This window comes from Choloepus didactylus, chromosome 8 (genome assembly GCF_015220235.1).
Source record: "Choloepus didactylus isolate mChoDid1 chromosome 8, mChoDid1.pri, whole genome shotgun sequence".
NCBI classification, from domain to species: domain Eukaryota; kingdom Metazoa; phylum Chordata; class Mammalia; order Pilosa; family Megalonychidae; genus Choloepus; species Choloepus didactylus.
In genome coordinates this window covers 129,542,495-129,558,935 of record NC_051314.1, presented here as the reverse complement: position 1 = coordinate 129,558,935, position 16,441 = coordinate 129,542,495, and the positions used below count along the sequence as shown (strand labels likewise).

The window sequence follows — 16,441 nt, the reverse complement described above, 5'->3', positions numbered from 1 at the left end:
CACTAATAGAAAGATAGGCAAAGGGCATGAAGCAATTAATTTGCAAAAGTGAAACACACATTGCCAACAAACATAGGAAAACATCTTCAACCTTGCTGCTGATAAAAAATACCAATAATCAAAACAATACGAAGACACTATTTTTCACCTAACAAATTGGAAATGATTTTTAAAATATTACCCAGGTTTGGCAAATGTCTGGAGACTGGATACCAGAGGAGAAAGTGATTCTACTATTTTAGAGGGCAGTTTGGCAATAAACATCAAAATCTTTAACATTTTGCATTCCCACTGGGCCCAGCAATTCCACTTATAGATATTTATCTTAACAAAATAATCTTGATGGTGTGTAACCATCTGCGTCCCTGCTTACAAAAAAAAAAAAAGGACACAGTAACAATATTAAAAAATGTGGATTGATTAACTAGAGCGTGTTTCATACATATATCCATGAAATGGAATGCATATGCAGCCATTATAAATAATGCTGAAGAACATATAATGTTTTTGCAAGACAGAAGGGAAAAACTACTAAATTATCTGCATTTTGGAAAATGCATTTGTCTGTATGTTGCATGTGTGTGTGTATGTGTGTGTCTAGTATATTCTTAGGAAAAAGACTCCAGAATATTAGCAGAGGTTATAGCCAAATGGCAAAATTATTTCTGGTGATTTTTATTTTCTTATTTTTGCCAATCTGAAATTTTCAAATTTTTTAACATTAACACATAATAAATACTATTAAAGTTTGAAACAAAAACATTTTGGAAAATCAATAGAGTTCCAGCGAAAATGATAGTTTTGTTCCCCATTCAAATGCATATGGTTCTTTTCCTCAAAGCAGAGCCCAGACTGTGGACTCACAGAAGGTTGGGGCAAAGAAACACAGCCTACTCCTTCCTCCCCCAGCCTTTCTAAAGGAGGATTTGAGGCCTGGTCACAGAGCAACCTCTCTAATCAGGTCAAAGCCAGGAAAGGAGGTGACCTGCTTCACCAGGAAAGGAGGTGACCTGGCTTAGCCCTTTAGCAGAAGGCCAAGGGCAGGCCCCTGCTGGAGGCCAGAGGCCTGGGTGCTAGGAGAGCCAGCCTTACCTATGAAAGTGACTGCGGCTGCCCTGAGGAAGGGCTGAGGGCTCTTCAGGAAGCCAAAGCTCTGGAATAGTAACTCCCCAACAAGTTGTGTTCTGCCTGTGTTCACCTGCAGAACCAAAGAGGGGTGGTGCTGACCAGGAGAGGGGGGTTCCTGGGAACTTTGTATTACAGACCTCAGAGCCGTGGCCCTCTCACCTTCTTGTGCAGCCAGCTTAAACTGCTTGAACCCATAGACTCAGACGCTCCTGCCCCACCCACCCCACTCCCAGAAACAGTGCAGGCCCAGCAAGAAGTTCATAAAGAGACTTTCACTCCATGGCATCAACAAGATAAGGCAGAAAACAACCGACATCGAGCCAAGAGACCCAGTTTTGAATACTGGCTCTGACACTTACTGGCTGCAGTTTTCTCATCTGTAGAGTTGAATACAATCTGCCCCTACCTCCAAAAAAAGAAAGAAAGAAAAGACACCCAACCTCTCTCATGTAATTGTAAGGCTCCAATGAGATGTGAAAGTGTTTTCTAAACTTTGAACCCTGTAAGGGATTCATAACATTAGAATGACCGGGTTCTCATCCACACATTCTCATTTCCAATGATTTAACTGGCCCATCCAGTCAGATTCCTAACGTGACTTATTCTCAGTTTCTGATGTGAAGATGCACCAAAACTTTGATCACCCAATGGCATTCCTGAACTTACGTCATTCCTAATCTATTTGTTTAGCCTTTAATTTGTTACTTTTCTACAAGGGCTCCTGCTCTCTGGCCTTTCTTGACTTCACAGGAACCATGATTTTTTATTTATTTATTTTTTTTAGCCATGATCTCTTGACAACACAACTACAGACTGAATCCTGAAAGCTCCTGCCTCCTGTCTTCCCACTGGCTCTCCAAAAGACCTCTGTCCTATCACCATCCACTGGCCTGACATGACCTCCGTGGTCTCTGAAGGCTGAGACTGGGATCCTAGGAGGAGCACATGTGGCATCCCAAATGTGGGTTCTCAGAGCTTGCTGACGATAAAGAATGAGAATCAAGGAATTGAAGGAATATATCCTCTGTCAGCCCTCCCCTCCTTGCTCACTTAGCCTACTATTGAGTCCCCAGCATGAATATTGTGACCTGGCTTCCCCCAGAGACCCTCACTCACCAGGTGTTTGCATGTTTCTTCCAAAACCTGGATGTGATCACTAAGGGTGGTATGCCGGAATGTCTGTGTGAGTGATGACCAGCCAATCACATTAGTCCATTCTGTCAGGGCCCCTCCACAGGCCTGTGGAATGGAGAGAAGGGGATCCCCCAAACCCTACTTCTATAACTCTGCAGAGCTCGGCCAAGAGGCTAAGTGAAGGACATGAAGCTAGTCCTCATGGGGCTTGATTGGGGTACAGTGGCTGGGGTCAGGTGAAACATGGGTCCTTCTTCATGGCAAGGGACATATATGGCATCAGGGAACAGAACCATATCAGGATAAGACAATGGCACCAAAGAGAGGATAAAAGTCCTTAGAACCAACCCCAAGAGGTGGGTATAGAAGGTACATCCAAGGCTGGGATCATGGAAAAGAGCCAAAGTGAAGGGAACATAGCCCAGCAGAAAGGGAGGGTGTGAACCAGGCCTGAGGCTGGCAGGACAGTACCTTCACCACATCAGTATTGTTGTCCTGAATGCTGAGCAGCAGTGGGACTAGAAAAGTATAGATCTCTTTTCGGATGGAGGGTCCAGGCTTGAATTTGTCAATTTGATGTAGCATGTGGCCCAGGGCAGAGGTGGCCGAGATCCTCACCTGGTCCCTCTCCTGCCAGGAAGAGCAAAATGGTGATGGGGAGGTGGTGGGCTCCCTCTGGCCCTGCCTGGCTGGCTTCCACCTCCCACATCACATTCTCCATGTGTGAAGTACACTGGTTGCATTGTGTTTACAGACATAAAGACAACACAGTTTATGTATCTGTGTAACTCTTCTCTTGTTTGGGTGGAGGTTAGAGTTATCATCTTTGGATTTTGTGAAGTCAGGAATACACGTAGAATTTTAAAAGTAACCATAAGATAGATGAATCAGACATTGACCCTGCCATGGAGTGTCATAGAATGTCTAGGCTCACAAAGGAGATGAGACCCATACAAAAAGAATTCAAATCCAAGGTTCTCAAAATGAGAATGCCACAAATGCCAGAAAGGGAGTATTACAGGCATGTGTCCAGGTAACTCTGTGTCCCTTCCATCTCTAAAACTCCATGATCTGTAAGGAGGATGAGACCTCGGGTGGATTGGGACTGGTCCGGGGAATTCAAATTTCCAAGGCTTTGGGTTCTTGCCCAAAGGGTCCTAGCATTCTAAGGTAGTTGTATTGTTTGGGAGAAGGAGTCACTAGTCTCCTCACTCTTCACTTGGAGACAGAAACAATTTCATATCAATGGTCACCTTTTTTTTTTTTCCAGTAGCCCCTTCAGGGAACTTCTGGTATGAGGCTAAGACAATGAATGTGTGCTACCACGTATGGAAGCAGGAAGACATGTGGGACATGTCCTAGGCATGGCTTCAAGTAGCCAAGTCACCTTTTTTCTGCCTCTCAGTTTCTCCAGCCTCCAACCATAGTCCCTTAGCCCTATCGCAATGCCCTTAGTTCAGCCTCCACGGTTAATCTTCAGCCCCAGCCCATATTGTACCCAACTCATCCTAGGAATTCCGGCTCATACATCATTGAGGAGTGGACGCAGTTGCTTGGAGATGCCACAAAAGACCACCTTGATGTCCTCTCCCTGCCCGTGGCAGATGATGTTTCGCAGACTCTTCACTGCTTGCACGGTCACTCGCACCTCATCCTTCAGGAAGCCTCGCAAGAACGGAACCTGGCTCTGAAGAATCTCTGACTATGTGGAAGAAAGCAAATATCACTCACCATCCTGGGGATCACTCAACACTCTGGGGAGAGGATTCTGACAGATGACAGATGGTGCCTAAGAGAAACTGAACATGGGGGCTCTGGGGGTGGGCGTACCAAGGAAGTAGAAGGCTGGTGCTCAGAAGGTTTGGAAATACTTGAGAACAAGTCTATAGACTTCTATAGACTAGAAATTGGATTCTGTGAAGTCTTGGGATGGGGGATAAGGGAACACACTAAGGCCTAGCTGACTAAGAGCCCCAAGGGAAGTAGAGTAAATGCTTCACCAGCGAACACTTCATTTGAATTTGGTCCTCACCTTCCCTGCCCTCCCTGCCCCTCCCCACTCTTACCTGTCCTGGGTGCAGTGCCAGGTTACTGATTCCTCAAAGCCCCACTTCCTTCATGATGAGATTGGGTTCCTTGATCCACTTGATTAGATTTCCCATAAAGTCTTGCCCCAGGGTCTGAGCCACCGATCGGTGCCAGAGGAGCTGTGGGGGTGAGGGAGATTATGGCTTCAGATGGAGAAAAGGTCCTGGGTACCCAGTCCCCACCCTAGCTTTCCCTCAGGCCCCACACTCAGTTAAGGACTGTGTCCCATCGAGAGCAGTGGCAGATCTGTGCACCTGAGATGGAGACTAAAGGTAAGGAGTTAGGTGATAATGCTGATAAGGCTTGCATTTTGAGCCAGGTGCTGGATCCATGGATCATTCTGGGAGGACTAGACTTGCTACCCCCTTCCTAGGATTTCCCTGCCTCTTCTAACCCCAGAAGTGTCAGGATGGGCATTTTAGATGGCTTGATACTATTCTTTCCTTTTCTCCTTTCTAGGGCAAGTTCCTCCACTGCAGGGAATAATTGATTGGGGCTGCTGACCACTCTCAAGGTATTCACCTGTGCATAGAAGGCCCTGGCCAGGATTTTCCAATGATTATCCAAGCTGTAGAGCAGGTTCCTGACATGGTTCAGGATTCGGTGCAGAATGCAGGGTTCACAGTTCTTCACAATGCCACTGGGATGGGACATAGGAGGCCAGGGGTTGCTGGAGAAGAGTGGGAATCAGGGGACCAGAGGGCTGGAAGGTGGGGAAGGGAGAGTTGAAGGTTGCTATATTTGAGGGCTGGGACTTGGGAGATTTGGGGTCAGGCAGCTAGAGAGTTTCCGGGGGTGCCAGAGAAATGCTCCTACCTTGTCAGCTCCATGATCCCTATGTAGTAAAATTTAGGGCAGGACAGAAGGTCCCAGCAGCGATGCTCATTTGCATAGACCACCACTTTCTCATATTCAGCAGCCAAAATCACCAGCTTCACTGCCTCCAGGGCACAGCTAAAGGCCACCACCATTGAGTTTGTGAGAAGAAAATGACAGAAGGGTGCACACAGCATTATATCCTGGTTTGCACTCCTATGTTGATTAACCAGGAGATAATGCCTCATTCTGTTAGCTGCGTTCTGCTTTTCTGCTGACCACAAGCCATGGCTCTATGGAACCCATGTCTAAGTGCACATCCACTCTTCCCTTCAACCTGACCCTTGTCCAACCACAGAGTCCTCTGAAAGGACAGAATTTGATTTCCGCCATTCTGCTCTCAGGGGTGCAAAAGGAGGGTTAGGAGCTCTCTTCACCTCCACACCCACCAAATCAGAATATCTCTGCTTTACCGATTTTATTTGTTTTCATTTTCATAGAAGATTTCACTTGAATAAAGTGGTCTGGGGTTAAAAAATTAAAAGGATGATGACTACTTATTTAGGAGTCCAATCCCCATTTTACAGAGGAGGAAACAGAATTCCAGCAGTGACTTATACAAGATGACACAGCTAGAGACAAAGCCAAGCCAGAGGCCAACCAGACCAATTGAAATGGCCAAAATTGGACGTAGACGTGGTCCTGCCCTCATCATTGAACATCTAATTGAACCTCTTCATGTGTGGAGTTATAAACATGGATATGAGCAGGTGTCTGAGTCAGCACACAGTGTGTGCAATACAAAGATTAGCAAAACACTATCATCGTGAGAAACTGAAAATCATGGGAATATTCTAGTACATGATGCTGCAGTGCCCACATCTATGTTCGATCCCCCCTCTTCCACTGTTCCCTTTTTCAGCATCTCCCTACAGCATCTAGCTGTCCAGGGCCCTCACGAATTGACTATTGTGTTCCTCTGTCACCTGGGGAGCAGGCTTACCTAGTGGGGTCAAAGGGCTTGCTCTTGCTGCCTGGGACCCCCTCCTTGCTGTACACCACCATCTTCTGGGGGGCGTTTTGCTCAATCACCCAGTAGAGATGACATAGCACAGAAATCAACAGCCGAGGGTAGAGTTCCTGGACAGCCTCGTGGCACAGGGACCCCGACAGCATCTCACACAAGGCACAGGTCACCTGGAAGAGGACATGGTAGAACGGAGGAAGCAAAATTGACCAGGCCTGGGCACAGTCAGAAAGTGCCCCGGCATCCCTCACACTGAAAGCAGAAGCTGGAGTCTCCAAAACACTGTCCCTCCCCGTCACTGCCCAAAGGGCACAGCTCACTCTGATTTGAGCTTGAGACCACAGCCCATCCCTAAGGAAATGAGGGGTGTCACACACACACACACACACACACACACACACACACACACACAATCTGCTTTCTTGTCTACTCCCCTGACATCAAAAATGAAAAGGGGGTTGACTCTAAATTTTCAGCAGAGAATGGTTTTTGGTGTACTTTTTCTACACCCATTCCAGGCCACTGAATTTCCTTCTCCATCCCTTCCCCCAAGCCACACATCCAGATTCCATCTTTTGTAGAAAAAATGAGTGCCAGTACCAGAACTGGGAGCTAGAGAAAGCTGATTAACTCTGCACGCCAATTCCCTTGTCCTTAAAATGGGACTGAAACCTGCCCTCTCTACATCATGCATTTCTTGGATATAAAAATGCAAAAAAGAGGTCAAGGTGCCCATCTAATATACAGGATTAATAGAGTCCAGTGATAACTCTATCTTCTTGGCCCCTCCTCAAGACCTGCTTCCACCCCTCAGATGCCCTCGATCTTGGGCTCTGTCCCCAAGATCCCGGGATGATAAGTCCTATGCCCCCTGTCCTCCCAGGTACTGACCGCCACAGGCTGGAAGGCCATTTCCTGGGATTCCAGATTGGGGTGGTACTTCTCTAGGATGCTGATGAGCAGCTGCAGGACGTTCAGCGTGGTCTCTCGCTGGGTGCCAAACGCCTTCCATATGGCCAGGATGGTTCTGCAGGACCCAGGGACAGCTAGGTCATGGGTCCTGGTGAGCAAGCTCCTGCACTAGTCTGGTCTCCAGCCCATGAAGAGCCAGTTCTTGGGGCCTAGAGGGAGTAAGACCCAAGAGGAGTCGGCCAGAGAACACGGAGATGAAGCTTGATTTGGGTTAGACAAGAGAGAGAAAGAGAGAGCATCCCTGTGCAGTGGTTTTTATGCTGGGCTTGGGGTGGGCCAGAGGAAGGCTGGCTGGGCTGGAGGACTGCTCCTGGGTAGTAGGAGAGGCACCTGTCCCACGGCAGGGGCCTGCTGAGCAGCATGGGAACCACGACTTCACCGTTGTTGCCTGCCAGCGAGCACATGGCCTGCAGGGTCTCCGCCTTGGTGCTGGGCTCCAGCTGTGAGTTGAGCCTTTCGAGGATGCCCTCCACAACTTCCTCGATCTACAGGACAGAGACGGAAGAAGCCTCAGTAGCTCCTTCTCTACCTCCTCCGCTCTCTTGACCAGCTCCCCAAACCCAGGGGGCCAAGCTGTAATCCTGCTGGCGATTCCTTCATCAAGGCAGAGTTCTGGAGTGAAAGAGGCTAGACCAGTGGGGGGGCCACAGAAGGAGCTCCAGAAGTTGGTGCCAAGGTCCCCTGCAGCAAATGCCTTCCCACAGCCCCAAAGTCCAGAGGGGAGTTCCCAGGCTGGTCAGCAGGCAAAAGACCCACCGGGAGGGAAGACAAAAGCCCTGGAGACACCTCAGCCCTTCTCTCAGCTGGGACCAGCTTTCAATTCATGAAACTGCAGGGACAGTTGGCATTGGATGGGGGGTACTTAAAGTTCTGCCTTGGCCCTCAGACCAATGCATGTGCTCCTGGAAAGCCCATTTGGGTGTAGCACCATTTCCGGTACTTGGGCTAGGTTACTCCATAAATGAGCGAAGGCAATGCATATTGGGGGATTCAGGAAAGCAGAGTGAGTCCCCCCAACAGTGCTTCCTTGGGCTTTGGCTACTAGACCCTCCAACTGCTTATACCCATGCCCAGGGCTGTTGTCAACTGGGGAGCCAACCCCCAGGAGAGGAGGTGTTGCAGTTATGAGCTTAGATTACAAATTTCAGAGCTCAGGGGATCCACAGAGAAGGGTTAGTTCAACCTGCATGGTAGAAGTGAGTGAGCCAACAGAGAAGAAGGGACTTGCCCCAGGCCCTACCACTAGTTAGAAATATTCAGAAGAGAGCCCAGGGCTCCTGGGCTGTTGCTGCAACTACACTATACCTTTATCATGTCCCTGCCCCGTTCTTTCATGACAGCACTCATCAGCTGGGCTGCAGCCAGGGACACCTTGGCCCTGCTGTCGGTCAAGCCCTCCATGGCCATCAACACAAGGGTGCTGACCTGGATCTGGGTGAAGTACTCTGCAAATGCCTGTAACAGGGTGGGATCAGCTGGACATGCCCAGGTTTGCCCCCACCCACCTCTCTGCCTGAGTCAGCCTGTGTAGTCTTCCTGGTTAGGGCAGAGAACAAAAAGGTTCTCTGGAGAGCAAGACACACATTTGTCTTAGGCCTTTGCTGTCTGCCTCACTCCTAGAGGACACCTGCAACAGGAACAGAGTCTATGGGGATGGGAGGAGAGAACACTGACCCCAGGACTGCAAAGGAGGAGAGCTGGGAGAGAAGGGCTGGAGCTAAGTCCTTCATGACATCTCTGAGGCCTGGATTGAGTCTACACATTGCTGATGAAGAATGATTAGCGTGAAAGAAATGCTTCTGGGGGGATGGGTGATAGGGAAGGATTCGGATTCAGGATGCTCAAGGAGGAGTAAGTGGTAATCTCCTGGACTATGACTTAAATCAGGCAGGATATAACAAAGAAAAATGTCACATGCTGCAACGGAGGGGGAAGAAAGATGGGATGGAAGAGTCCCACCCAAGGGGTCTATAATCTTGAGGCCCAGGCTCTCCCCTCTTTGTCTCTGGCCCTACCCCTCACCTTGGCAATCTTGAAGGTGTTGTTGTAGAACACACTGGCACTATAGACTTCACTCTTGCCCTCTTCTTCCCACAAGCCCTGTTTTTTCCTTCCCATCTCTGAAACAAAGACACCAATCCCATCTCACTGACACGTCGAAGGCTTCTTAGGCTCCGCTTTCTCATCTTCCAGGACCCCTGCCCTGGCCCGACACACCTACTGAACTAAGCCAGAGGGCAGGGGAGGGTGGGGAGTGTACGCTTGGGGCTGGGAATAGAGGAATGGACATGAAGATAAGGAATGGTGAGAGTGAATGTGGAAGGAACTCCTATTTTGCTTGCCTCAGAGTAGACAAAGAATTGGGCACGAGTGTGGGGCTTAGCCAGAGCGGAAGAAACAACTCAAAAGAGCCATTTCCTGAGCTGGGTGTTTGTCCTGTGAGGCTATCCATAGATGTCTCGGGCCAGGTTCCTCAATAGAAATGAGATACTCAGGTGACTTTGTGGCTTTCACGCTTCTGGAATGGATGAAATGGGTGGGGATGGCCAGCCTAAGTGGGAGGTTGGAGGGAGAGTGAAGAGAGAGGGTTCTCCATACGCTTCTGCAGCAGGAGGATGCAGTAGAGGTTGTAGACAGCCTGGGAAGACAGGAAGCAGATGTTGTCCACCGGGTCCTGGCAGCGAATGGCCAGCAGCCTCACCAGGCGCCCCAGCCGGCTGAACTCAATTTCTGTCTGGGGAGGAGAGCCGGAAGTCACGTGTTATCCCAGCCACTCCCCTAGGCTGGGTTATCACAGGAAAAGAATGAGGAGGGGGTGCCTGTGTCGGAGACATGCAGAGTGAGATTGGTGGGGTTAATAAGAATACGGACAGGTGAGCTCTGGGTTGTAAAGGACATATGGGATCAGAGTTTGGGAGTGACCTTGGTGACCACTTATTGAATTGAACTGAATCAAGCAGAACCACGTACAATGGAAGTGAATTGGTGGATGGAGAAAAGGACGGAGCAGGAGTGGGGGGACAGGGAGGAGGAAAGGGCCAGGGAGACGGTGGTGAGGATGAGGGATGAGGTTGGGATAAAGGTGGGGATGAGGGCAGTCAGAGAGGGGGCTCCAAGGCAGGATCCCGCTCACATAGAAGTTGTTCATTTTCACAGTGAAGCCAAGAATCCGGGCAGTACACCACATGGCCCGTTCCCGCTCATGGTCCTTCTGGGAATTCAGCCATGTATCCAGATACTGGAGGGAGAAGAGAAGGAAAGCAGAGGCCGGTTCAACTGCATCCCAAGGGGCGGTAAGACAACCATGAACCTGGCTTCTGCAAAGCATCAACATCACACTTCAGAGAGCAGGACTTCTTTGATTGTGAGGCAGACTGTATGTGGCTCTGACAACAGAAGCCTGGCATTTTTCCAGTATGGAAAACTCCTGAATGGGAATCTTCCCATTCATACTTTCTTCTTTCTGTTTAAGGCAGTGGCTCTCAAACTGTTTGACTATAGTTCAGTCAGGTGGGCTGGGATAAAATAACCCACAGTTCTCCTACACATCTCTTCCCACTCCTCCATAGAAAAAAGAATATGGTGTTAACAAAGAAGTATCATGTATTTACAAATTCAAGGGTGAGTTGTGTATAAATCTGCTTTAGAAATATAGTTATGGATGACTGCTATTTGAAAGCCAAAGCGTAGGTGTCTCACCATTGGTAAATGATAGGCCCTAAATACTACCCATCCAAAAACGCATCACTACGTGTCAACCTACAGAGACCAATCTGCCAGTGATGCAGTTAAACAAACAGCAAAATAGAATTGAGAAGGAAGACCAGAAGATCCACAACCAACCCAAGAAAGTACTGATGCTACACTGGCAAGCAAAAGCACCCTTCCTAAATTCCGGGAATTCCTTCTGTGTACAGGTGTGCTCTGCAATACTTCCTTACAACCAGACTCTGAAGAAATACCCCAGCATCAAGGCTGAGGTCTCTAAATTCCATTTTCTACTAAGAGGAACCTGAGCTCCTTGGAGAAATGGCTGACTCCAGGCTTCAGACAGGTAATATGCAAGATGAGCTGCATCTGCTTGTTATACTGAAAAGGAAGGGAGCTATTGAAGACTTCTGGGATCATGTTAAAAGAATGCAAGAATCAACCTGAAGAGATTCCCATTTAACTGAAGATGGAATGATTAAAGCATCAATAAGAAAAATAGTTGTAATTGTTTAAAACACATAAAATATCTTAAAATTCACTTTAAATTCAAATTATATGAGAAATAACCCTCACTGGTCACCTTTGAAGGATACTAGGAAATAATTCATTACTTTGAAAGCTGGTAAAGGGAAAGTATCAAGCATTTATCTCATCTTTACTGTATAAGCTCTACCTCAAGGTAACCAAATAGTCTATAAAGTAACTTCCGTTTATAGAAGAATTTCAGCTAAAAACAAAGAAAGAATGACAAAATTACAATATCATTATTTTGGATAAATACACTGAAGTATGTTCATTCAGTGGAATATATATCAGTAAAAAAGAATAATCTAATTCTACATGAAACAACATGGATGAATATTACAGATACAATGTTGAGAGAAAGAATATAGACACAAAAAAGTCCATACTATATAGTTCCATTTATGTAAAGTTCAAGACCAGCCTAAATGAATCTATGGTAATAAAAGTCATAATAGTGGTTACCATAGGGGGTGACATTTACTGGGAGAGGACAAAAGGGGACCTTTTTGAGTATTGGAAATGATCTATATTCTTATATGACTGGAATTTACAGATGTGTATATATGTGAAAATGTATCCAAGTGTACACTTAAGATTTGGGCACTTTACTGTAGCAAGTTATATCTCAATAAAGGGTAATTTAAAAAAAGAATGTCACCAATTTGTAGCCACGAATGAATTAATCAATACAAGCAACCATCATCAAAGCCTACGGACATCACAAATAGAGAGACAACCAGATATTATGTGCCTCTTGGTATAAGAAGGCAAGACTACCTGCGAAATAGCCTCGCCCAAAATTGAACCTAAATCTGATCAATAGATATAACTATTAATTGACCCCCAAAGCATACAATTGCCACAATCCAGAGTGTGGAAATTTTACAGGACAAATGACTTGGGTTTCTTCAACATATGAAGTACAAGGAAAATATGACAAAAAGGGAATCTTTAGATTAGAAGAGACTCATGAGTCTCCTCTGAAGAACCTCTTTTGTTGCTCAGATGTGGCCTCTCTCTCTAAGCCCACTCAGCAGGTAAACTCACTGCCCTCTGCAATGAGAGAATTCAATCAGCTGCATTTAATCCAATCAGTTGAAGATTTTTAAGGGAGAAGAGAGAGAATCTTCACTTCTTCTTCAGCTAGCCAGCAAAGCGTTCCCTGAGAAGTTCATTGGATTGCCAGTTTGCTGCCTGCCCGACAGAATTTGGACTCATGCGTCCCCACAGTTGCATGAGACACTTTTATAAAATCTTGTATTTACAGATATCGCTTGTTGGTTCTGTGTCCCTAGAGAACCCTAACTAATACAACAGTTAAAGGGTTTCAGTAACTGAGCAAATGCTGAATCAAGAAAATACAAGTTTAAAAATGGCAGGAGAAGCTTGTGGCAGCCTTGCTGGCCCCTCCCACAGGCCCTCCCTGGCACAGTGCAGAGCCACCCTGTGGTCCCATTGTGGGACCCTGGACCTGTTCCGGAGGAAGCAGAGTAACCCCTATGTATACACTGGTCCCTGTGTGTTGGTGAAATCTGTCTGGTGGTAGCCAAAAGATTGAAACAGGAAGCTCGCCTCTGGCTCATCCTTCCAGAACTTGCTCGCAAGCAGAAGCAGCTTGTGGACAGCTAAAGCAGTGTAAGAAATAATTAAGCTGAAGCAGCCTGAGGCAAAGGATTACCTGCTGGAAGACATACAACAGAGCACCCTGGAGTGGGGGAAAGTCTACTGCATAGGGAGTAGAGGGGACATAAAAATTCCTGCAAACAGGAGAGTTCCTAACGCTCTGAACAAACACAAGCCCAAGACAAGACACAGACTCAGAAAAGACAGAGATGACCTTACACTTCACTATTGCTTTGGGCTGATTTTCTTGATACGAGGGCTAAACTCAGAAGGAGAGTACCAGCCAACGCAGAGCCAGGGTGCAAAGCCCATGAAAGGTGTTTTTTGTGTTGGTTTATTTGTGTGTGTGTGGGGGGGTGGTTTTTTGTTTGTTTGTTTGTTTGTTTGTTTGTTTTAACTCCAGGCACTCAAGGAAATCTCTCTCATATTAATAGCTGGATACAAACTTAAGGAAGAGACACGAAGAGGACAAAATCCCAGATTTAACACATTAAAATATCAAACTATACAGTGTGCAACAAAAGATTGTAAGACAAAGAAACATCTAAAGATGAGTCACAGAAGTGATGACCCATCCAAAGGAACAAGATAAAAGTTCAGAAATGAGTAAAGAAGACCAGACACTGGTCACTGTATTAGTTATGGTTCTCTAGGGAAACAGAATCAATGAGAGATATCTACGAATATAAGATTTATAAAAGTGTCTCACGCAACTGTGGGTATGCACAAGTCCAAATTCCATAGGGCAGGCAGCAAACTGGCAACTCCAATGAAAATGTTCAATGAACTCCTCAGGAAACGACCTGGCAACTTTGATGCACGTGTTTGATGAACTCCTCAGGAAATGAACAGGCAACTTCGACGAACTCCTCAGGAAATGCTTCCCTAGGCAGCTGAAGAAGTGAAGGTCCTCTATCTGTCTCACTTAAAAGTCTTCAACTCATTGATTGGATTAAATCCAGTCAACTGCATTCTCTCATTGTGGAAGACATGTCCTTCAGTGATGTCATCAGTCACAGCTGCAGCCAATTGACTGATGATTTAATAAACCAGCCTGTTGGCTTATGAACAGCCACAAACATCCTCACAGCAATGGTTAGGCCAGTGCTTCCTTGACCACACAGCTGGGTACTATCACCTGGTCAAGTTGACACATGAACCTAACCATCAGAGTCATACTGGACAAAGATTTTTAAAAATGATCTTCAATATGCTCAAAGATATATAAAAAAAAATGAAGAACTAAAGGTTATCTGGAAAATGGGGGGTGGTGGTGGTGAACAACATGAGAATCTCAAAAAAGAGATAGAAATTTTAAAAAGGAATAAAACAGATATACTGGAGTTATAGACTATAATAACCGAAATAAAAAATTCCCAGAGGGGTTCAACAGCTAATTGGAGCTGGCAGAAAAATCAGTGCACTTGAAGACAAAGCAATTGGACTGATTCAGGTAGAGGAGCAGAAAGTAAAAAGAATGAAAAAGATGAACAGAGCCTAAGATACCTGTGGGACACCATCATGCATACCAATATAAGCATTATGAGAGGCCCAGAAGGAGAAGAAAGAGAGAAAGGGCAGAAGGAATATTCAAAGAAATAATGGCAGAAAATTTCCCAAATTTAAGGAAAGACATGAATATACATCATTTACATTAGGTTTCACTGTTTGTGTTGTACAGTCTGGTATTTGATTTTTTTTTAAATTTTATTCTAATAACACATATACAACCTAAAATTTCCCCTTTTGACCACATTCAAATATATAACTTGGTGCTGTTATGTTCACCATGTTGTGCTACCATTACCACCGTCCATTACCAAAACTTTTCCATCACCCAAATAGAAACTCTATACAATATAAGTATAAACTCTCCATTATCTACTCCCACCCCTACCTCAGTAACATATATTCTAGTTTCTGACTCTATAAATGTGCTTATTCTAATTATTTCATATTAGTGAAATCATACAATATTGTTTTTGTGTGTCTGGCTTATTCCACTCAACATAATGTCTTCATTGTTCATCCATATTGTCACATGTATCAGAACTTCATTCCTTTTCACAGCTGAATAATATTCCTTTGTGTGTATATACCACATTTTGTTTATCCAAATGTGGTATATCCAAATGTGGTAAATGTGGACACTTGGATTACTTCCACCTTTTGGTAATTGTGAATAATGCTGCTATGATCATTGGTGAGCAAATATCTGTTCAAGTCCCTACATTTAACTCTTTGGTGCAACCAAAGTGGGATTGCACTAGAAGTGGGATTGCCAGGTTATGTGGTAATTTTATACAGTTAAGTTCTGAGAACAGTCGAACTGTCTTCCACAATGGTTGCACCATTTTACATTCCCACCAACAATGAATGAGAGTTTCTATTTCTCCACAACCTCTCCAGGACTTGTAATTTTCTGTTTTTTTGTTTTGTTTTGTTTTGTTTTGTTAATAGTAGTCATTCTAGTGGATGTGAAATGGTATCATTGTGGGGGTTTTTTTTAACTTTTTTTTTTAATTGTAGAAGCTTCACCTAGATATGCCACATTGTGGTTTTGATTTGCATTTCCCTAATAGCTAATCATGTAGAGCATATTTTCATGTGCTTTCTGGCCATCTGTATATTCTTTGGAGAAATGCCTATTCAAGTCCGTTGCCATTTTAAAATGTGGTTGATTGTCTTTTTGTTGTTGAGTTGTAGGAGTTTTTTTAATATATTCTCTCTCCCCCCTTCCTCTCTCTCTCTATATCTATATCTATAGATACAGATATATAGGTAAATAATATATCCTTATTGGAAATGTGGTTTCCAAATATTTTCTCCCATTCTATAGGTTGTCATTTTACTTTCATGATGAAGTCCTTTGATGCACAAAAGTTTTTAATTTTGATGAAGCCCCACTTATCTATTTTTGCTTTTGTTGCTCATGCTTTTGATATAAAGTCTAAGAAATCAAACTAGGTCCTGAAGATGCTTCTCTATGTTTTTTTCTAGGAGTTTTACAGTTTTGGTTCTTATATTTAGGTTTTTGATCCATTTTGAGTTAGTTCTGTAATGGCATGAGGTAGGGATCCACCTTCATTCTTTTCTTTTTTTATTAGAGAAATTGTGGGTTTACAGAATAATCATGCATAAAATACAGGATTTCCATACACTACCCCACCACCAACACCTTGCATTGCTGTGGAAAATTTGTTGCAATTGATGATAGCACATTTTTATAATTGCACTAGTAAAGTTCATGGTCTAGCTTAGGGTCCCCTGTTTGTACAGTGTGGTTCCATGGATTTTTTCTATTACCATTCATACAGTCTAATATTTCTCCTTTAATTTTATATGTATGTGTGTGTGTGTGTGTATTAGTGTTGTTAATTGTATTCACAGTGTTGTGCTACCATCATCACTATCCAT

At 45.0% G+C, this 16,441-nt stretch overlaps 1 protein-coding gene across 1 annotated transcript in view; it reads right to left on the bottom strand.

Annotated features, from left to right (window-relative positions):
* LOC119542125 (maestro heat-like repeat-containing protein family member 1) overlaps positions 1-16,441 on the bottom strand; it is a 58,656-nt gene that overhangs the window by 23,459 nt on the left and 18,756 nt on the right. The window contains exons 11-21 of the mRNA XM_037846650.1: positions 10,299-10,403; positions 9,764-9,899; positions 9,188-9,285; positions 8,471-8,620; positions 7,496-7,650; positions 7,085-7,220; positions 6,170-6,363; positions 5,167-5,304; positions 4,873-5,020; positions 4,329-4,469; positions 3,791-3,964 (exon numbers count right to left, since the gene is read on the bottom strand). Coding sequence (XP_037702578.1) covers positions 4,362-4,469; positions 4,873-5,020; positions 5,167-5,304; positions 6,170-6,363; positions 7,085-7,220; positions 7,496-7,650; positions 8,471-8,620; positions 9,188-9,285; positions 9,764-9,899; positions 10,299-10,403 — 1,368 coding nt within the window. The 3' untranslated portion in view covers positions 3,791-3,964; positions 4,329-4,361. The remainder of the gene's footprint in view (positions 1-3,790; positions 3,965-4,328; positions 4,470-4,872; positions 5,021-5,166; positions 5,305-6,169; positions 6,364-7,084; positions 7,221-7,495; positions 7,651-8,470; positions 8,621-9,187; positions 9,286-9,763; positions 9,900-10,298; positions 10,404-16,441) is intronic.